General features: G+C 37.6%; 1 protein-coding gene across 1 annotated transcript in view; it reads right to left on the bottom strand.

Moving 5' to 3' along the window:
• Positions 1-1,272: 1,272 nt before the first annotated feature.
• The window catches only part of SLC39A8 (solute carrier family 39 member 8), a 67,988-nt gene continuing 45,238 nt past the window's right edge, over positions 1,273-24,022 (bottom strand). The window contains exons 6-8 of the mRNA XM_036410449.2: positions 5,358-5,565; positions 4,967-5,151; positions 1,273-2,753 (exon numbers count right to left, since the gene is read on the bottom strand). Coding sequence (XP_036266342.1) covers positions 2,604-2,753; positions 4,967-5,151; positions 5,358-5,565 — 543 coding nt within the window. The 3' untranslated portion in view covers positions 1,273-2,603. The remainder of the gene's footprint in view (positions 2,754-4,966; positions 5,152-5,357; positions 5,566-24,022) is intronic.

Genomic DNA, 24,022 nt, shown 5'->3' with positions numbered 1-24,022 from the left:
TGCACCTATGCCCTTTGCCACATGACTTTGCATCTCTTTTTACAGCAGCCTCGCCTAGCAGACCCCCAGCCTGAAACCGAGATGAGCCACACAGCAATAGCCCAGGCTAGGTCAGCTGACCTCCAATCCACAAACCTGTGAGCATGAGAATAGCCTGGTGTGAATCTCCAATTCTTCAGGTAATAAGGGGTCTTCTTTGTTATGAATGTGTGTGTTCCCCCCTCATCCATATGTTGAATCCTAACCCCAAAGACGATGGTATTAGGTGGAGACTTTGGGAAGTGCTTAGGTAATTAGGTGGTGCCCTCGTGAGTAGGATTGGTGCTCTTAGAAGGTTCCAGAGAGATCTCTTGCCCCTTCCACCACATGAGAATACAATGAAAAGGCACCATCTATGAATCAGAAAACAGGCTCTCATCAGACACCAAATGTGCTGGTGCCTTGATCTTGAACTTCCACCCTTCACAGCTGTGAGAAATGAATATCTGTTGTTTATAAGCTACTCAGTCTGGTATTTTTGTATAGCAGCCTGAACAGGCTAAGATAGGATATGATACAATACTCAAAAAATGCCAGCGATTTCTGGGCATTTTTAAAAATTTAATAATACAAAACTAAAAGTATGTGACCCAATATATAATGCACTGGAATCATTTTTAGTTTGTCATCGCATCATTAAAGTCTAAAGATTAGAGAATGTTCAACTGAATGCTTCAGTATATGATATGTTGACTGATTGGGTTATACTTTGTCAAATAGTTATCTAGGATAATATAAATTTAATCATGGCTATCGTTTCCTACCTATTGAAGACAACACACATAGTCTCCAATAAGTATCAATTTTTTTTTTCTTTTTGTCCCTTCATGCTGTATTGCCTGTGTTCAACTCATAGATAAGGAAAATGGCCAGAAGGTTAACACATGGAGGAAATACATGAAGCACCCAGACAATCCATTTACACAATGATCTATATCAAATTAATATCATGTTGTAAATATAATAGTTTCTTAACCCAGACATACAATCTGTGTTTTAAAAAGGTAAGATTAGTTCTTAAAATTTGTAAACAGATGACGTGATGAAAATGGATGCTATGATTACTGGTTTGAATAAACAGTTACTAATATTTATCATTTTTATTTGTTAAATGTCCTTGAAAGGAACAAGTCACCAACTTCTTACGGTATCTATCTCTCCCATAATACGCAGTGTGTGAAAGTCACTAAAAAAAAAAACACATACTAAAATTCATAATGAGTGACACAATATATGGTTCCAAAGATGTTTACTATTTGGTCAAACAATATTTTTTAATTGTCAGTCATAAAGTGAAACATACATTCACATACATGTTAAACACCCATCAGACCTGCATTATTGCTGTGAGACACCATTTTATACTCTGTGGGGAAATGCAATTCCTGAGGTCATTATTGGCTTTTATAAATCACTTTCTTCACTGTTAAATCATCTTTCCTTCAGTGACTTGGGAGTGTGAATTGGGGTCAGGATGTCAATTTCAGACCAACTTTCTATGCCTACTAAATGAGAAAACAGGCTCTATCTTTTACAAAAGGTAGAAAAATAACCATGATGTGCAGAATTTTTTTTCCAATGTATACCATACAGGAAAAATGTAGACTGAACACAAAAGAAGTCTTTTCTGAATGATCTCAATCCCATAAGGAACGTATGTTTCCAGATAATCAGTTCTCGACGTACAGCAGTCCAGCTATTGTGCATTTATCTAAAATATCCTTTGCTAAACAATTGTGTTCATCTTTAAAAGAAAATTACTTAAAATTACATTCAACTTTTTTTCTTAAAACCAGGACATAATACATGAAAACTGAGCCACCAGTCCAGCTTTACAGACTTTTTGTTTGGTGCAACCACAATCTAAGCCACACAAAGCAGCTCCTACTTTTTGTGAAATCTGGGCAAGTGTACACTTAGAGATAAGTATCAGATCCAGTCTAAATTTACTAAGGCTAGTAAAGCTTTATTGATTTCATAATTTATATTGGATGGTTTTCAGAACAATCCTATGAATGCCTCACTAAAGCATGACACAACAAAAGCCGTGAGCAGTTCTTCATTCCTGGGTTCATGAAGGCCTTGGAAGCATTTGTGTCTATGTTGTATATGTTCTGATATCCTTCCACATTTTTATGTACTTGCTTGTACAAATTAATTTAAAAGAAAACCATCTGAAATTTCTTGAACTCTTGATCCTACTCAGAGGTTTAAAAGCTTCTACCACCTAGCTTGCATTCTCCATTGGGTTTTGGTGTGTAAGTGACTGTATGCTGCATGTTTCTTGCTTTGAGATGATTTTCTATCCTGTATGTACATGAAAAAGTGGGTATTTACCAAAGATCTTGCATACAAGGCTTTTCAGGCTGGAACATTCTTTTGAAACATTTCCAATAACAAATAATAATGGCCTATCTCACAGATCTGAAAGAAATAACTAGTTTTCTTGATCTACAGTTGGAAAAAAAATTATCTTTGAACTAAACAGGATGAGCTTAAAATCCCTCTGGAGATGTTTTTATTTGTTGCCTGCCTTCATTAACAGCACCATCTTTCATCTCCCGTTACCCCAATTCAATTTCTCCTGCATACAAAGTAATGAGCAGGATGGCTGTGAACCCAGTTAGCATCCCTGCGTTCTGAATCATGAAGAAGGTGAAGTCGGTCTTTCTGCCAGTGACCTTTTCTCTCAGCATGTCGTTCATCTCCGGGAACTGGAAGAGAGATATATTGTTAGATAACTGTCGCCATCTTGTGGTGAGTCATAAACCAGTCATTTACAGACTTCTGAAATAACCATTTCTGATGTTTTGGGAATATCTAGCTCTATTAAATATAAAAAAATAAAAAATAAAAGTACTAAAATAGTGTTCCCCAGTGAAATAATCAGTGAAATGGGATTTACCTCATTTTATATTCTCTCTCTCTCCTCTCTCTCTCTCTCTCTCTCTCTCTCTCTCTCTCTCTCCATCACAGCATTCTTTCAGAGCCTCAAATACATGGAGTCTCTTTCCTCCCTCAGATCTTCACACCTGCTAAAATTTTTACTGATCTTTTTCACCTCCAGTTTTCCAATGAGCTAAATCCTTCAGGTTTCAACTTAAATCATACTTTCTTGGAAAGTCTTCTCTTAGCCCCTTCTAACTTACATCTCTCATAATTTCATATATATCGCTTTACCTTCTATTTCACAGATTTTTTATTTGTAACCCCTTAGTCATGGGTGTGGTTTTTGTTTCTTTGTTGAACTTGAGGTTCTCCTCATTTGTAAACAGAAAGCCCCATGAGTGAGGGGACAGTGCCTCTTGTCCACACCAGCATGCCCAGTGGCTTACCAATTTCCAGGCCTGGTGGCTGAATAAATCATTTTTTTAGTTATCACTATACATTTAATTACTGTCCTTTTCAATTTCTGTACTTTTGCTTGCTCTGCCCCTCACAAAATTACAAGGTTTTTAAATAAATTATGCACTGCTCTAAGATTGAAGACTATAACGTTCTCATTACAGTGAAAGCAATTAAATCCCCAAGTTCTGTACTTAAGATCTACTCTTTCTCAGCAGGTAGCTTCTACTGAAAAGGCTCCATGTGGAGATCAGCGAATGCCACTCCTAAGAACACATTCCAAAATGCTTGCTGTGTGTGCAATGGTGCATTGAACCAGCCTCCAAGAGGTCCCCACAGTCAATCATGTGCCTGATTTAAGAAAACTCGTACGAGAACACAATGGGCGAAACCATTCTGGAAAGAATGAAACTGCTGTAAGTATATACAGCATCATTTATCAGAATTATTTCTTCAAACTAAACACTCTAATAGAGTCTGTTCTTATATCAGAGGAAGAAGTGATGACCTAGCATAAATAGAGCGGGAAACACTAACTCTGTGAAGAAAAATATAAATGCAGTGAGGGCTCTAGAGTATGGAATCCTTACTCTTTTAAGGGGCTGAACAGCACAACCAACAGAGCTTGGCAGTGATCATTTGGAGCTAAGAATGCAGATGAAGGAACTTAAATTATTAAATTATGTCTGCAATTTAAAACATTCAGTTCTAAGTGCAAAGGAAATAATCCTTGATTTGCATATATTTAGCACCTCTTCATTTTCTAAAAAGCTGTACATGATTCATATAAAAATGCACAGGACTATTTATATTCTCTCTCTTACACACACACACACACACACACACACACACACACACACATAAATACACAAGACACAGTCATAGGTATAAATATAGATATAAATATAGACTGATCCAAGTACATGTTGTCTAATTTTAATTTACCAATTTTAGTTTCACCCAAAAGGCTCTCACTGTTTAGAATTTTGAAATAACAAAATTATATTTACAAAACCAGTTAGTCCTCTTCCAATGTGAGATCCTCACAACAGAGAAGGAAAAAACCCTAAGGGACATACATTAATAGAATATAAGGTTTATCCACCCAAGACAAAAACCTAGGGAAAAATATCTCTACTTCAGCAAAAAATAATTCATGTCCTCTTCTATCAATAAGATCATAACTTAAAGAATCAACCTGCCAACATGGCTCAATGCTTATACATCGACCTATGAACCAGGAGGTCACAGTTCGATTCCACTCAGGGCACATGCCCAGGTTGTGGACTCAATCCCTGGTGTGGAGCATGCAAGAAGTAGCCAATCAATGATTCTCTCTCATCATTGATGTTTTTATCAACCTCTCCCTCTCTCTTCCTCTCTAAAATCAATAAAAATATATATTTTTTAAAAAAATCAATGAGAATACCTTTCAAATTACTATTCAAAGAGTTATCTGCTAAACCAGGAATATCTTAAATTACAACAAAAAGAATGTCCTTTCGCCCTTTGTCCAATTGTAACCTAGATGTTTATTCATAAATTTTAAACTAAAGCAGGATAAAAATTTAAAACTTCTTACCATGTCTGCCAGAGAAATATACAGGAACATGCCTCCGGCAAGTGCGAATATAATATTTGGAGCAAAGTTGTTGCCCACCAAGATGCCAAAAGCCAGCCCCACATAACAGGAACACGCAGAGAGGAAATTGAATAACAAGGCTTGTCGAGTGCTCATTCCTGCATTGAGTAGGATCACAAAGTCCCCTAGGAGAAGAAGAAGAACCTATCAAGAGTTTTTTTCAATTTGGGGATGAGATGAAAGATAATATCTAACAAGGGCTTCTTTACGTTGATGCCATCGGCAGGGTATTTAAGTGTACCATGTGAAATGTCTCATTCCACTGAGAATGTCTCATTCCACTGAGAAACCAGGAAGTAACTGACTCTGACCCTGTGGGCAGAGCCCTTACCTAGCTCGTGAGGAAACTCCTCGCACAGGATTGCTATCGAGGTGCTGAGTCCCTGGAAAAGGGACAAGGTGCAGGAAGCCCCGATCGCCAAGCCGTCGATGAAATTGTGGAGGGCATCACTGAGAGTCACCATCCAGGCGATCGTCCCTATCTCTGACAGTTTGGGCCCCTTCAAGCAGGTGCATGAGCTTGCCTCCTTTTTCTCATCCTGGAAAACGGCAGAAAAATCAATCCACCAAAAAGGCATTTCTTGAAAGTGTAAGAAATATTGAGAAGTAGGGGACGTGTTATGTCTTGAGGGAGGCAAAAGGTTACAACAGAAAGTCTTCCCTATGGATAAGAACCCCTCATCATTTGTAGCAGAGAAAAGAAAACATGGTAGGAAAATGGAAATGAATAGATTGGCAGGCCTTGAACAAACCACTGAAAAGACATTTTATTTTACTTTCCCCTTAAAACAATCCTTTGACATGAACCAACTCCTACCACTGCCTTCCTGAAATGTAACAGTTTTTAATCTACGAATTTGATTTATTCACATACTTTGAAATAAAAAAAACATATTTAAAGTCTTTTGCATGTTACTATTAAAATGTGAAATCCATGTTTAAAGCTTGAGGGCCGCAAAAAACGTTTATTCTAGTCACTCCTACACCACGATGTGACTGTGAGTGCGTTATCTGGGCCTCAGTTTCTTCAACTTTAAAATGAGGAGAATGTATGAGATGATTCATTTATTTTTCCATGACTTATTAAATGTCCACAGTCTCCTAGGTGCCATGCTGGGTGTCTAGGCTATACCAACGTGGTCCTACCAGCTCTAATTTCAATTTTTCCCTTAACACGTTTCACAAAGTGTGATTGAAACAGGCTTGCCTTTACACTAACACTTCTTTCCATTTTGAAATTATTATACAAATAGAAAATCTTACAATGAACCCTTCTTAAGAATTTAAATTTTCATGAAATTTACAAAAATGTATAAAACCAAATGTCAAATGCCAACTAAAGCATTTTCCAGAAATTGTGACAAAAAAAAAAAAAAAGATGATGACATACAAATACATTTTTAAGTAGGGAAGCAATTTACAATTAATTCGAGAACATTTTATCCCTAATTCCCCTCCCCTCAACTCTACTTCAGCAGCGAATCAACATATCTATTGTTCTGCAATTTGGAAAACAGTGTGCTGGACGCTACAGGAAATGCACGGAAGCATAAACTTCAGCTTCTATCTTCAACAAGGGTATTTACCTTTGAGAAACACAAGGTAAAGTAGCTGACTGACTTTTTAAAAGGTGCACTGTACATCCCGCTCAGAGAGAATTCCTTCAGAGCAATCATCTGAGAGATTTTACATTTACACCAACATCACTTCATTACGCAAAACACTTTGGGGTCTGTGTTTTCAGAATTGACTTTAGATCTTGCTATACATCTTTTCACTGTTTCCTTCGTGACAAATATTCATCTTAGTGGGATGATTTTTGTTTGTAGACCCAACCAGTCATTTTGAGCCTATAAATTCTTACATTTATTTGAAGGAGGGAGAAGATTGTTAGTACCAGTAATACTAGAGGTAGTTGTAGTAGTAGTAGTAGTAGTCATAACAGCATTGGAAATAGTCATAGCAAAGCCCTATAGTTTTTTTTATTATGTGTCAGGTACTGTTCTAAGCACTTAGATATTTAATTCCTTTAGAACAATTCTAAGAATTAAGCACAACTGTTATCATCATTTTATAGCTGAGGAAACTAAAGCATCGAAAGGTTAGTGAGCTTAACCAGGGATACAAAGGAAGTAAGAGGGATTTTTTTTTTTTTTTTTTTTTTTTTTTTTTTAGTAACTATTTTACTACTCCAAAGGCCTGGTGGGCAGAGGGGCAGGGACTTCGTGGTTGTAATAGGGTCTGGAGTCAGTTCCTCGGAGAACACTCCCTCCTCTCAGACACCTCTTCTAAACACTGAAGTAGTGTTGGGATAAGGGCTCAGTCTCCTTTGATTTTAAAAAAGCAAAATCTCCTCAGCATAAAACATTTTCATCTGGTCTTAAAACATATTCTTATTACTTTAGAGTGTTAAAAGACAAACTGAAGCAAATTAAAAATGTTAAAAAGAGGTGTTTGTTTGTTTGGTTTGGTTTTTTGTGGTTTTTTGTTGTTGTTTTTTTAGCAAAAATCCATTTAAATATGGCCCTGCCAAGCAGGAAGTGGTGAGGAACTCTACTGACAGAAGACCAGGAAAAGCAAAGCAAGGAAACTTGATTGGCTGTGGCTTTCACCCCAATTGGCTGTTTGGGACTGATTGTTCTTGGGTTTCTATTTTATACCTTTCAGGCATTTATAGGCTTAGATTTGAGTTTGTTTCCAGAGGCCACTATAGCATTAGAGCCACCTCAGTCAAATGGCCTCCTGGTTCAATTAATTTAACCACTGATATATCTTAAATGCACAAAAATATACAAAATTATGATTTAGTACATGGCTTGGAAGAAATGCCCTAGTGCGGGAAGCAATTACTGCCAACAGAAAAACAAAGTGCTCATAAGAAAAACCATAGAGGAAGACACCTTGGCTGCGCAAAACTTACTGCCAAGATACACTTACTAAGAACAGTTGTTTTGATCTTCCAGCTTGGTTTACCTAATCAAATATTTATGATTTTTAAAATTTTATTTCTTTTTCTTTTTTATTTTTCAATTACAGTTTTTAGTTTCTTTATTTACTTATAATGGTTTAGGGAAAAGAATACAAGACCAAGTCTTGAATGCCTGATATTACATAATATATACAATCTCTGTATACAAACTCCTTTAATTCTGAAAAAAGAAATTAAATTAATATATTAGACATGATAATTTTATCTCTAAGTACAGTTATTATTGAATCTATTTATTATACTCCCTTTTAGCTCTATAAGCTCAGGTCTCCAACGGCACTGTTAGGTAGGTTAACAGTTATACATTTTTAATAGCTTTGGAATAAACAAAAGTAGGCAAACATTCACAAAAAGTCTTTTTTAATTTGCCTATGACTGTTACTGAGCAGAGAGAACACTAAATTCCAGTCTTTGTAATTAAGTTAGTGCCTATTCTTCTCTTTCTTCTTTATTTCTGTTAGTGGTTGTTATTGTTTGCTTGCTTGCTTCTTTGTTTAACTTGTGCACTAAATTTAAGGCTATGTTTATCCTCAGCCACTATAAGACAACTCAATCTTATGGGGGGAAAAAACAGAGATCTGAAATCCAGAACTGAATTTGTGCTTGGTTCTGGTGAGAATTACTGCGTAATCATCAGCAAAGCTCTTAGCATTCCTTAGTTACTAATGGAAATGAAAGTCAAGGCAAATTATATAATAATCAGAATGAGAAGGGAAAGAATATCATGGGCCGAAATTATGAAAGTAGAGGAGAGACTAAGTAGAAACCCAACATAAATATGGAGGAAGAAGCAAAAAGTGAAAGAAAGAAAAACTACAAAGAAATCAAAACGAAGAAAACAAGTGGGCTTACTGCAGAACAAAGTTGAAGCAAGGATGAGGAAGATCTAAAAGAGAATGAGTGGCATGAGGTGGGGGGAGGAGAAGGAAGAGAAATGGGAGGAGAAAGAAAGTATAAAGAAAATAAAAATAAAAAGAGGTAGAGAAGAATGAGAAGGAGGCAAGGAGGGGAAAAAAGATGAGGAAAGAAAAAGAAAGCACATGGCTATCCTCCAGTAGAATCTTTATTATTAATAAAAGGCCCGTGGCCTTGAGGCCATAACCCTGGCTGGACCAAACCCACAGCTGCTCATGCGGAAGGAGGGGCGGGGCAGACCTGAGCTACTAGTGAAGGAAGGTGAGGCAGTCAGCTGAGGCAAGCAGAAGTGAGCTACTAGCACTGGACCTCTAGAAAAGATTATAAAAATATGGCTAATACAGACAGTGAGACAGTATGCAGAGTAAAAGAGATGATGAATATTTATATATTTCCCCATGTAAAGATGTCCAAAACATAGTGCCAAGGGGAAATAAAATTATAAAACAGCATATCTATTGGGCACCTTTTTGTAAAAATAATAATTATCATCCTAAATAATAAAACCCCAATATGCAAATCAACCAAATAGCAGAATGACTGGTCACTATGATGTTCACTGACCACCAGGTAGACGCTCAATGTAGGAGCTGCCCCCTGGTGGTAAGTGCACTCCCACAGGGAGAGCACTGCTCTGCCAGAAGCTGGGCTCATGAACTGGGAAAGGGCACAGGCCAGGCTGAGGGAACCCACCTCCTCCCAGTGCATGAATGTCATGCACTGGGCCTTTAGAAATTTTATAATGGTCTTAGGGAAAATGTATTTGAAATGAAGCATACAAAAATGCTAAGCATGGTTCTCCCTAGGAGATAGTATTGTGAATAATCCTTGTTTGTGTGTGGTTTTATATTTTATGGGTGTCCTGGATTTATTTTTTACACTTATTGAATATTATTTTAATACTCAGAACACAAAACAATAAAGCCATGGGGTGAGAATCAGCAAGAGGAGAAATGAATTTGTGATGACTCAGGAGTTATTATCAGCAACAAACAAGGTAAAGCTGGAAAAGCAGGTTGCCTACAGGTTTGATCTGAATTGAAAAGAGGGTAAGTTATGTAACTTTATGCAATTTTTTTTGCAGAGTTAATGGTTGCAAGTTCAGCACGATCACAATCAGAATTCATCTGCATTGAGGGAGGCTAGATGAGTCATTAATGAAAATGTTTTTATGATTTATTGTCTATGTTTTATCAGTAAGAAGATAAAAGCAAACAAATATTACAGGTAAATATTAAATTCCATATTCTATGTTGAAAGAATTGTGCAGAGTAAAAGCTCTGGAAAAAAGAGAGAGAAACAAGTCAAAAATGAAAGTAGTAACCCACCAAAAAAACACAATGAAGATGGCAAAAAGAAGTATAAATGACAACAAAAGATGAAAGTTGTATGCCAAAACACACACACACACACACGCGCACACACACACACAATGTATGCCTATAAATGATAACTTAATGAAACATAAGTACAAATAATATAATATCATTTTAAGAATCTGCAAATAAAGATAGGTGATATTTAAGGAAAGGAGCACTGAATGCAAGACAACTTAATGATTAAAGGGTATGTATGAGCCATGGTATTAAATGGTATGAGTTTGAGTGGTGGCCCTGCTAGTTAATAGTGCTGTCTTTCAGAAAGTTACTTGGGTCTTAGCTAATGCACTAAGACAAGCAAAGACAATAAAAGGTATATACACACCGAGAAGGAAGAAATACAACTGCCTTTGTTGATAGATGACTGCCTATGTAGAAAGTGCAAAAGAATTGACAAAAAAGATTTTGGAACTAATAACAATTATAACAAGGCTGTAGAATACAAAATATACAAAAGTCAGTTGCTTTCCTATATCCCAACAATTAACAACTGGAATTTGAAAATACCATTTATATTAGCTCCCCAAAAAACAAAATACGTAGATGTAAATCCAACAAAATATGTTTTAAAATCTATATAAGGAAAAGCATAAAAATATGATTAAAAAAACTAAAGAAATGGAAAAATATTTCATTCTTATGGATTGGAAGACTTGATATTGTCAGCATGTCGGTTCTTCTGAAATTGGCCTATAATTCAGTAAATCCCAATCAAAATCCTAGCAAGTTATTTTGTGTATCTATTGTGATTCTAAAGTGTATATGGAAAGACAAAAAATCTAGAATAGCCAACACAACAATGAGAGAAAGGAACAAAGTTAAAGAGTTGAACTTTACTGATGTCGACTTACTATACAACTACAGTAATCAGTAATCAAGACAGTGTGGTATTGGGGAAAGAATAGATAAATAGATTAATAGAATCAGAGATCCCAGTGATATAACTAGTGGACATCTACACACACACACACACACACACACACACACAATCTAGACACAGATCTCTAACCTGCCCAAAAATTAATTCAAAATGGATCACAGACCTAGAAGCAATGCAAAACCATAAAACTCTTAGATGATAACACAGGAGCAAACCTAGATGACCTTGGGTATGGCTACAACTTTTTAGATACAATGCCAAAGACACAATCCATAAAATAAATAATTGATAACATGGACTTCATTAAAATTAAAAACTTCTGCTTTGTAAATACAGTCAATAAAATGAGAAGACAAGCCGCAGACTGAGAGAAAATATTTGCAAAATGCACATCTGATAAAGGACTGTTAAAGAAAATATACTAAGAGCTCATAATTCTAAACAATAAGAAAACAAACAGCCTGGTTTAAAAATGGGCCAAAGGAGATATACAGATGGTAAATGAACATATGAAAATATTCTCTACATAATATGTCATCAGGGAATGCAAATTAAAACATGATAACGCAATATACTTACTAGAATGGCCAAAATAGGGAACAATAACAAGATCAAATACTGGTGAGGAGGTAGAGCAAGAGGAACTTTTACTCACTGCTGGTGGAAATGAAAATGGTACAGTCACTTTGGAAAACAATTTGTCAATTTCTTACAAAACTAAATGTACTCTTGCCATATGACTCAGCAATTGTGCTCTTTGGTGTTTAGCCAACGAAGTTGAAAACTTTTATGTTCATAGATGTTGCAGTAGCTTTAAAATATATATATATATATATATATATATATATATATATATATATATATATATACCGCTTCTCTGACTCTGGCCAATCTGAGCAGGCTTTTTACTAGAACACAGTGAAGCTTCGGATACAGAACATGTATAATTTGCATGCATAAAAAGCCTGCTTGGATTGGCTGAGTTAGAGAGGCGGTCTATTAAAAAAAGAACTGGTGTTGCCTCAGAAGTGGGGGGTAGTCTTATACAGCAAATATAGACCTAAACCTATGTTTTAACTGTAAAATTTGGGGGTCGTCTTATACGCCAGAAAATACGGGGTGTGTGTGTGTGTGTGTGTGTGTGTGTGTGTGTATTATTGATTTTTTACAGAGGGGAGAGAGAGGGATAGAGAGTTAGAAACATCGATGAGAGAGAATCATTGATCAGCTGCCTCATGCACACCCCCCACCAGGGATGTGCCCACAACCAAGGTACATACCCTTGACCGGAATCAAACCCATGACCCTTTAGTCCTCAGGCTGATGATCTATCCACTAAGACAAACCGGTTTCGGCGAGTAGCTTTATTCTTATTTGCCAAAACTTGGAAGTAACCAAGATGCCGTTCAGGATGTAAGTGAGTAAATAAATTGTGGTACAGCCAGGTAATAGAATATTATTAATACAATCCCCCCCCCCCAAAAAAAAATGAGCTATCAAGTCATGAAAATACATGGAGGAATCTTAAGTGCATGTTACTAAGTGAAAAAAAACAATTGGAAAAATCAACAAAGTGTGTGATTCAAACCACAAGACATTCTGAAAAAGGCAAAACTATGGAGACAGTAAAAAGGTCACTGGTTCCCAAGGCTGAGGGGAGGGAAATGGATGGATAGGAAGAGCACAGAGAATTTTTAGAGTGGTGAAAATACTCTATATTGTACTATAATGATGTATTCAAATCATAACAAATATGTCCAAACCCATTGAATTTACAATACCAAGTGAACTAAAACCTATAGACTTGGGATAATTATAATGTGTCACTGTAGGTTTATTAAATATAACAAATGTACTGACTTGGTAGGGGCCATTGATAATTGGGGAGGCTAGACCTAGGTGAGAGCAGAGGTATATGAGTAATCTTTCTTCCCAGTTTTGCTGTAAAACTAAAACTGCTCTTCAAAAAATTATTCTTTAAAAAAAAAAAGTTGCTTGGAATCTGACTTCAGATTCCTTATCTGTAGAATAGCGAAAATAATACTATCAACTTCATAGAATTACTGTGATGATTAAATGATTAAATGAGATGTTTATAAACCACTAAGAACTCCAAGAATAATTACTGTGTCAAATAGCTCATTTTATCTAGCAAAGTGCAGATGAATACAGGATTATTATAAGGAAGAAAAACAAAACAAAATTGCCTAAGAGAAAAGTGTGCAAAACAAAACATTTCTCATGTTGATCCTTGAATATATTCAAGAACGTGCTGATCAAGATTATTGGAGAGAAAAAATTGAAAAATTAAATCTACAGCAAAAAAAAAAAAAAAAAAAAGTAGCTTTAGGAAAATAAGAGGGTGCAAAGACTTGTTAAAAAGAAAAAGACAATTTTTAACAAGGTCTCTTAATCTTGAGTATAAATCTACTCTTAAAGAAAGCTATTGATTTTCAACTACTGAAGTTCAAGGTGTATGAAGGAGTCAAGCAGTTAATTAGCAGTGAGTAAAAAGTATGAAATCTGAGTTAATAGGTTTACATGATTATACTAGAGGCCTTCTTGCAAGTCTCAAACAGGGACTCACAGCGCAGACCCCTTCCACATTAGGGTAAAGCCATGTTCTCTGTTGCCACTAACTGATATTTTTCTAGAAAGCAGTCCCTCGCTTGTTTTTGGGACCTTGTAAAGACTTACCTTGGGCCCATGAGACATTAAGTGGCCACGAGATCGTGTTCAATGCAAAGAAGGTATGGGACCCAGGGAGCCATAAACCGACCGTTCACATCCGCATCCCATTGTTGAATTGTATAGACAAGATTGGGGCCACACCAGTCTTAGTGACACCAACTGCAATGGCAGGTGATTCAGACTCTCATGGTAGCTAAACTTAATGCTTTACCTCTTGTCCTGAAAACAGCAAGGCTTATTCAGAGGTTCCCTACAGCCATTTATCTGTGGGTGGATCTGTCACTGTGCCAGCACCAGCCAGCTACACGATCTTACTCACGCTCAACTTAAAATATACTGATAAAGAGAAAGCCATTAGGTGAAACCGGTTTGGCTCAGTGGATAGAGCGTTGGCCTGCAGACTAAAAGGTCCTGAGTTCGATTCCAGTCAAAGGCATGTACCTTGGTTGCGGGCACATCCTCAGTAGGGGGTGTGTAAAAGGCAGCTGATCGATGATTCTCTTTCATCGATATTTCTAACTCTCTATCCCTCTCTCTTCCTCTCTGTAAAAAAATCAATAATATATATATATATATATATATATATATATATATATATATTTTTTTTTTTTTTTTTTTTTTTTTTTTTTTTAAGAGAGAAAGCCATTAAAAGGAAAATAACTTCTAGTCACCATGAAATGTCTGTGGATTATACGTAAATTGTTTTGTTCTTTAGGAGTTGAAATAAGTGCCTTTCATTTTCAGTTTGGGAGAATTTTCATTTTACTGCCTTGATAAAAATAATAATAATAATAATTTAGGAGAAATCTGAAGAGTTTCAAGAAATATGCTACTATTCCATTAATGGAATTTAAAGTATATACTAACTATTTGTGGTTTTCTCAATGGACTATTTATATCGCTCTGAATAAAAGATCGCCTATTGTTACTTCGGATGAGGATAACATTAATGTCCTGGTACATTTGAGAGGTAAGGTATCATTTCTTATGAGAAGCCTGTACAATATTCTCCCCAACCCATACAACTCTCATTGTTAAAGAAGTCTTAAAGGGAGTCAGGAGGCACCAGAAAATTGGCTAAGCTTTAAGGTAAATTACAGAAATTTTTGGCTAGTCTCCTGGAAAGTAGTGTTCCCCAAATACAGCCTACATTGCTCAACAGGAAGGCTTCCAGGATGATTCAGACGAGGAAGCAGGAGAAGGGCAGGGTGTGAAAGAGGCCCCAGGCAGCTGCTGCCTGCTCTGTACCTACCATTTGACAAGAACTATAGAAGCTCCCACCCAATGCACTACAGATAATCGCCTTGCAAGAGATAAGAGAGGGCATGCTCTCTGGCTGGCAGAGAAAATCTAGAAATTCAAGTCTCTTAGGGGAAAAAACTTGGGGAAAGTGATAAAAGCAAGGAATGATAGATGACGAGAGGGATGAGATAAAGTGTTAACCGCAGTCCTGGTGACAGAACAGGCGATTAGGATCATAGTGGGATGTTAAGAAACAGGCAGTCTGCCAGTAGAGAAGAAAATGAGCAACAGAGAGTTAGAAATTAAAAAGCTCTTCTTCTCTGTAAGAGGGCACCCTGGTCTATATTTTAATGATTTGGAAAAGCAGAGGCCATCTCTACTGTGTATGTGGAAGGCTGGGGGTGGAAGCCCATACGGGATAAGGGCACCAGGACCTCACTGCCTCTTACAGATGTCACTGTGGTGCTCTGGAGATTTGATGACCAGCTTGAGAAAGGAAGTTCTTCACTGAGTGGCCAGATTATTATGATCTCTGAATGGATAATAATCTGATCACTCAGCGTGTGTGTGTGTGTGTGTGTGTGTGTGTGTGTGTGTGTGTGTGTATTAGAGGCCTGGTGCATAAATTTGTGAATGGGTGGGGTCCAGCCAGCCTGGCCAGGGGGGAGGGGATATGGGCAGTTGGCCAGCCTGCCTGCTGATCGAACTCCTGGTCAAGGGGGCAATTTGCATATTAGCCTTTTATTATATACCGTGTTTCCCCGAAAATAAGACATCCTCCAAAAATAAGACCTAGCTCATGGAACAATAAGACATCCCCTGAAAATAAGATCTAGCGCATCTTTGGGAGCAAAAATTAATATAAGACACTGTCTTATTTTTGGGGAAACAGGGTAGGATATACACTGACTGGCCAGATTATTATGCTTTCAGAGATATAATCTGGCCACTCAGTGTATAGTGAGGAACTGAGTGTCAAAGACATAAGATACACTCATTGATCACAGAAGTAATAATGATAGTAATAGGAGTATAACTCATTAGTTGTACAAGTCATTTAATCTTCACAACAATTCAATGTGGTTATTATCCCCATTTTATAGATGAGGGGACTGAGGTAGAAAGAATTTAAGTAACTTTCCCAAAGTCATACCTCTAGAAAGTAGTAGAACCAGGATTTGGACCTCTATGCCAAATAAAACTATGCCTGTAATCACTAGATGTGGAGTTTAATTTTCTTTCTTCTTTACTCCTTTTCACCCAGTGTCTAGCATTGCAGGCCCTCTGAAGATTTGCTGTCTGAATAAATGAGTGTGTAGTAATAGTAATATTTTTCTCTCATGACAGGTTTACAGATTATTGTCACATGAAGCATCTATTCTAATCCTTTCTAGGAGCATTTACATACAATGTAAGAGGGGTAAGCATAGAAAAGTGATCACTGATCAATTCCAAATCGGTTGTTCTACATTAAAAACACCTCAAAAGTGCTGAAGTGCTTTTGTTATTCTTTGTTTTCTTGACAATTCTTTGTGACTAAAAGTTGTGGAGCCAAATCAAAAGTTCCTGGAACACAAGAATTTTTTTTTTTTTTAATTTCAGCCCAGAGTTTAACATTAGTAGGTGTTCAATAAAATAAAATAAAATTATAACTAGTAATGAGGAGAGGAGCACTTTGCTGAACTGAATGGAGAAATGGAATGCCAAAATAACATGCCAGTCAACAGGCCTCAGGATGCATCCACCCCAGTGACCACTAGAGAGCAGCAGATGTTTGTCAGCCGCCATCTTGGATCTAACTTTACGAGGCTGATACATTTTCCAGAAGATCGTTGGAGGAAGAGGGCATAAACGAAAGAATAGAAGCAACAAAGGCAATGTTGAGGGCTTACTGTTTGTACTCTTCTCCTAAATGCCATGAGATGAGTACTTCCAATGTCAGAATCGCAGATGAGGTAATGAGGACACCAGAGGTAAGGACTTGACCAAAACCACAACTAGAAATGGGGAAGCCAAAACTTGAAACCAGGCAATGTGCCTCCTAAGACCTGTGCAATAATAAAAAGCGGAGAGACTGCACAAAAGAACTGAGTGTTTTAGGTAAGGAATTCTGAGCTCAGTTTATTGCTGTAATAATGGATTCTGTTATTGGGGTTGCCAGCCTCCGTCCCAGAAGGCGCCAGTGACTGAAGCACCGCTATTCCGAGTAGAATACATGAAGCTAATATTTCGAGTTTGCCAAAAGCAGGAAATCTTACCCTTGGTGACAGCATGGAGGGACCTGGAGAGTATTATGCTAAATGAAACAAGCCAGTCAGACAGAGACGAGTACCATCTGATTTTACTTATATGTGAAAACTAATGAACAACATGAACTAACAAGCAAAACAGAAACAGACTCATAAAGGCAGAAAACCACTTGACAGCTGTCAGAGGGGAGTGGGTTAGGGGCTCGGTGAAAAAGCTGAAAGGATTAAGAAAAAAATAAAACCACACACACACATATGCAAACTCATAGACACAGACAGCAGTATGGTGATTGCCAGAGGGAAGAGGAGGCGTGGATGATAGAAGACAGTAAAGAGGGGGATAAATGGTGATGGAAGGAGACTTGACTCAGGGTGGTGAACACATAACTCAATATACAGATAATGTATTATAGAACTGTACACCTGGAACCTATATAACTTTATTAACCCATATTTGCCCCAATAAATTAAATTAAAAAATAAATTAATCCCTCTGACTATTGCGTAGGGGAAAAAAACACCATTTTGGAGCTTTCAAATCTATCCCATATAATCTGTTGTTTACAGACCACCATATGGATAGAAAATACAGTTGCTTTCTTGACTGTTCTTTCTGAGTTTGTTACATTAAAGAAATGTAACCTTAGAAGCAGAGACTTCATTGAGATTATTGATACTATTTAATTGTTAGAACACAGCAACACTACCTTTGAAGAAAGAGCTTTATCTACAATTTTCTCCAATGTCACCCTATACCAGCATCCATTATGCCCAACCTATGCCGACCTTCTTCTACCCTAAAGCCAACTGTGCTCTTCCTCTCCCTTGAGACTCTGCCCTGGCCCTTTCCTCAGCAGTGACCTTCTTCTCCCTGATCTTTGCATGGAGAGCTCCTTCTTCCAGTTCAGATTTCAGGTTAAATGTGTCCCTGACCACCCAAACTAAAGTAGCCACCCAGACATCATCACACCACATTTTCATTCCCTGCACGGCCATGTAACCCTATAATGTTTACTGTATGTCCCACTGGAATGAAAACAGTTCCAGAGAGCAGAAACAACTTCTGTCTAATTTGCCACAATATCTCCAGGGTATAGAACAGGATGAATGACAAGTGAATGAATGACAAGATGAAAAACTGCCTACCATCCTCCTGCCCTTTAATACAGCTTCATTGATCAGACCTGTCTACCAGGACGTCATTCAGAACGTGAAATGTTACCACAAATGAAGGCTCAATTGAAGATTGCCATTACTGTTCTACTATAAAAGTTGCATGACTTTGAAATGTACATCAAAGTCACAAAAACTACAAAAAACTTCAAAGATAATGTAAAGTATTTCTGCAAAAGTGGTGCCTCTGCAGTAAAGATTTTTTGCAATTTTATTTTCCAAATATAAAGCAACCCCTAGAGTTGAGTGCTTGTTTTGCAGCATAGAAAACAATTATCTCTTACTTCAGTTTTTCCAATATGTATTTCATAACCTAGTTAAAAAAAAAAAAAAAAAAAAAAAAAGTAGATGAGCTGAAACCGGTTTGGCTCAGTGGATAGATCATTGGCCTATGGACTGAAAGGTCCCAGGTTCGATTCCAGTCAAGAGCATGTACCTTGGTTGCGGGTACATCCTCAAGTAGGGGGTGTGCAAGAGGCAGCTGATGGATGATTCTCATCAATGTTTCTAACTCTCTATCCCTCTCTCTTCCTCTCTGTAAAAAATCAATAAAATATATATTTTTTTAAAAAGTAGATGAATTAGAAAGCATCAGGCCCGAGATCTGCATGGTTTATTGAATCTTTATTGGTGCCTTCTCAGCTATTGATTTTTTTAACTTTAATCCACCTTCACTGCATTGCTATAAAGGTTTAATAAAGTCATGTTCATTAAGCAACTTGATATTACTAAGTAGAAATTCAATAAAATGAAATTTGTTCTTTTGTTCTTTTTTTTTTTTTTTTTTTAATGCTCTCATAGCTGATAACAGGGGGGGAAATGTACAATAATAATATCCCACCACTTTAAAAATAATTGGGCTCACACATTGGGCTCTCTCTTTTCTGGTAAGAATTCAAAACTTACAGTACAGTTGAATAAATTGGGCCACTGATTAACATGGTGAACAAAGTTGAGGCAGGAAAAACTCACCAGTTAATCAAAATAAATGAGGTGTCATCAACTTAATTAGGTTGAGATCCTCAGAAAAGGTCTGAAATCCCCTATCTAGAGAAGAGGCAGGTAGTAAAATCCAATTTCACCACCCAATTAATGACCTGACTCTAACATGACAGTACATCTACTAAGGGTGAGCACTTAATTTGGCCTTCAAACACCTTCAACTACTTTTTTTTTATTCACTAAGATTATCGGTGAAGTGTTAATAATTATAAAAGTGATATTTTTTATCTGGACATTTGCCTCAGACATAAAACTGCATAGACATGAATATAGAGACAGTTGAATAGCCATACGGGTGTGTGTCTGTGTGTGTGTGTCTGTGTGTGTGTGTGTGTCTGTGTGTATGTGTGTGTCTGTGTGTGTCTGTGTGTCTGTGTGTGTGTCTGTGTGTGTGTGTCTGTGTCTGTGTGTGTCTCTGTGTGTGTGTCTGTGTGTGTGTGTGTCTGTGTGTGTGTCTATGTGTGTCTGTGTGTGTGTCTGTGTGTGTCTGTGTGTGTGTGTCTGTGTGTGTGTGTCTGTGTGTGTGTCTGTGTGTCTGTGTGTGTCTGTGTGTCTGTGTGTGTCTGTGTGTGTCTGTGTGTGTGGCTGTGTGTGTGTGTCAATCAGTTAAAACTCTACTGCATGGTACAGTAATGTGAAACTCAAAAAAAAAAATTGGTAAGACCATACTTCATTTGCCAGATGCTTTAGCTTTGTGATCTTTATAATTTAGGATCCTTATTTTGAAATGTACAGAATAAATAGAACATGGAATAATAGAATATGTTATAAATTCTGTCTCCTCCAGGGCTTCTCTTGAGGACATACAATTCATTTATTATAATAAAACACTTCCTCCTTTGGCCAATGTTCCATCATGCAATACACTGAGTAAAAATTACTCACCAGACCTTGATCCAGTATCCCAAAGCTGCAAGACGTAGCGTGTAAAAAATATAGCACATTATAAATACTTTGGAAAAAAAAAACACAAACCTGATATTAAAGACACACCAACAATAGAAAATGTATTTAAACTTCACTATTGCTTATGCTGATTTGCAACTGGGCTTTCTACACAATAGAGTTAACTCTTTCTGATGCCCAGAATAATTTGCTTAAACCTCTTAATATTTTCCTCATTTACCAAAGAAAAATATGTAGGCGTTCGTTATCTTCCCCCTCCCTGCCCCCATCCCCCATCCATCAGCATGCACGACAGAGCAACACAGAAATTCTTCATTATATTAATGGGGGGAAATTAACTTGACATCAAACCTAATTGAGTAAAATCTCACTAATTCTTCTAAATGGAGATAAGTCCTGCTTGATTAGTGAAAGCAATTTAGCATAGAACATGTTTAGATAAATACCCTGTTATTGCTTTTCCGAACCCACACTAACCAGGGGCTCCTGCAGCCAGCTCAGGCTATGGCAAAGGTTCTTAAGAAAACCTGCCACAGTCCATAGGTAAGATTAATGCAGAATATCAATTATATAATTGCATCTTGGAGTTTTTTTTGGAAGACTTCAACACTTTAGGCATATCTTACCACAATTTGCTTCAAAAGCAAATTTCATAGATGCTGCCAAGATACTCCATGGTCTCTAAGCAAAATATTAAAAATATTGTAAATTTGTCAGTTATGAATGATTAGTAGAGTCAAAATTAACACGATCTCGTTATGTAGGCAATCCTCAACTCAGTACAAATTATGTTTCAAAAATTCATCTGTAATGTAATTGTCAGAAATTGGAACTGATTAGAGCAATGTTCCCATTAGGGAGCGAGTGTTCTGTACAGGAAGGAACATGGGCTCAGAACTCAAGACCCCAGAAGGGATCTCGTCATAGCTTTGCCATTTATTATCTGTGTGAACTCCAGTGCGTTGCTCAACTTAAGGGAGTCTTAGTTTACTGTCTGTGGATAGATTTAATGCCTACGCCACGGGCTGCTGTAGGAATTATTGATAAACATAACAATACCGGTACCTATTGCAGTGCGCTCTACTCTTGCCCCCGAGCGTTTGTTTTCTTTCTTCAGGATGCTCTCTACTTCAGAGAGCATGAGCTGGGAGACTGCAGAGGTGCTTCCGTGGGTTCACGCATCCCTTTAAATTGTATGCGAGAATTGGTGGGTCTGTACATTTGTTGCAAAAAGCTGATGAGCTTCATCAAACAACTTCCTACAGGGAAACATCCCAAAATTCTTCAAAACTAGAAAAGGTCCAATGTTTATAAATAATAGTCACAAGTATCCTCTGCATCTAGTCACCATTCATCCAGGCTTACTGGCCCAGCAACCCTTCAAGATGTCACAGGAGGACATCCGTGTCCATTTCACCGACATCGCTTCCAACCCTAGAGTGTGCCACATCTTTCTCAACCCAGCAACTGTACCTACCTCCTCTAGAGGTATTCTTCATAGAAACTATACCCGCTTCTACCTGTCTGTAAGTACCTCTAAGGAATACCAAGTACTTGGTAGATGCCTGTCAAGTAGATAAGATTTTTTTTCTGACACACAAAAAAAATCTATTTATGTTTGGATTTCATTCAAAGTTACCATATGAAAAGAGAAGCATATAAATCAGAAAGCAACTTAGCTTTATTAAAAAAAAAAAAAAAAAAAAAAAAAAAAAAGCAGTGGATAGAATGTCGGCCTGCGGACTGAAAGGTCCCAGGTTCGATTCTTGTCAAGGGCATGTTTGCGGGCACATCCCCAGTGGGAGGTGTGCAAGAGGCAGCTGATGGATGTTTCTCTCTCATCGATGTTTCTAGCTCTCTTTCTCTCTCCCTTCCTCTCTGTACAAAATCAATAAAATATATTATTTAAAAAAAAAAAAAAACTTTGAGTGAATTGATCTAAGTTTGAATAAATCCTAACCTCTCACTTTTCTCATCTGTGAAGTGGAGATAACAGATCTACAATCAAGGTTGAACATGAATAATATTGACAAGGACTGAGTACAGTCCCTGTGCATGACGGGTACCATCACCATCACAACACCAACTACACCACGGCTACCATGGCTCTTACTTATTCAGAAGTGACAGGTAATAGAAAGATGACGTGCATATTAATGGGTTCTGTGGCACTGAGTATGGTTCGGAGACGAGAGAAAAGAAAATCTGCTCAGAGACAGCCTTCCAGGAGGTGGAGCACAAAATTATGTTTCTGGAACTTTGTACACAGGAGTAGGCTCCTTCCCATATATGACCACCTGGCTCCTTGAACCGTCCCAGGTTTGCAGGCAGGGCATTCTCCCTGTCTGCAGTAGTGTGGGACTCTGCCCAGAGGGACTCTTGCTCTCTGTGCCTCACATCTCTGCAGAGCAGTGTTCAAATTCATGGGCTCCAGGCTGCTAAGGTCAACCTTTCCACCCTGGAAGCATGGACCTGGGCTTAGGGCTGAGAAATCTGCCTTTCTAATAAGCTCATCTATCATTCTCATTCATTACTCTATGGGGGGGGGGGGGGGGGGCAATACGAACAAAGACATTCAGTCAAGGAGAGTCCTCTCTATACTGGCCTCCCTCTATTCACAGCTCAAAACATGGCATCACTCAATCCCACCCCATTCCTTGATCATTTTATTCTGCTTTTCTTCTCTAACGCTCCTGAAGAAGGCATTGAATGGGACTTCGTCTCCAAAGACCTCTTCTAATAAACTCTGAACACTGGAAAATTTGTTCTGAAGGGAAAGCAAATCAATATAAAAATTCAATCCAACTGCCTTCATATCCTGTATTCAAACTCGCTATTTGGTTTTATTCTCTGCAGACTGCCATGAAAGCCCTGTTCTCATCTAGCCTGGAAACCTTCATCAATATAACGTTTGACTATAAATTGCTACTGCACTGAAGTAATCCATCTTTTTTTTAATACATCATTATTGTTGAAAGTATTACAGATGTCTCCCTTTCCCCCCACTTACTCCCTTCACCCTATTCCCACCCCTTCCCTAGGCCTTCACTGCACTATGGTCTGTGTAATCCATCTATTTTTTAATTTTCAAAATATTCCCCACCATATCGTCACAAAAAACCCACAGCATAAAATGCTTCCCTCCTTCTAGCTGGCATGTGTTTATAAACCTGACATATAATCCCACAGCGTGGTATTAACCTCCCACTCTTCCATGAGCTCCTCAACGTGCTGCCATTGAAACAAGGAACTTAGTGGCTTTGTGTCCAAACATATTGTTGGCCACTGTTACTCTCACTTGATCCCCACCCCTCCTCAGTACCATGATGCTCGGTAGTGTGGTGGTAGTAAGAATAAGATTTCATTTACTATTTACTGCATACCTATGCTTGTTCGTTGCTTTTGAAAGAATTTATTTAATCCAAGTAATAATGCTGACTGCTGTACATTTTTGCCAATTTACAAATGCAAAAATGAGTTTAGGAAAGTGAAGTCAACCAATTAGTTGTCAGAGTAAGAATTTAAGCTAAGCCCTATGACTCAAGTTCTTTTGACAAAGCAAAGTTGCTC

Source organism: Pipistrellus kuhlii, unplaced genomic scaffold, assembly GCF_014108245.1.
Source record: "Pipistrellus kuhlii isolate mPipKuh1 unplaced genomic scaffold, mPipKuh1.p scaffold_m20_p_1, whole genome shotgun sequence".
NCBI classification, from domain to species: domain Eukaryota; kingdom Metazoa; phylum Chordata; class Mammalia; order Chiroptera; family Vespertilionidae; genus Pipistrellus; species Pipistrellus kuhlii.
The sequence above is the reverse complement of the archived record's forward strand: the minus strand, read 5'-3'. Positions and strand labels throughout refer to the sequence as shown.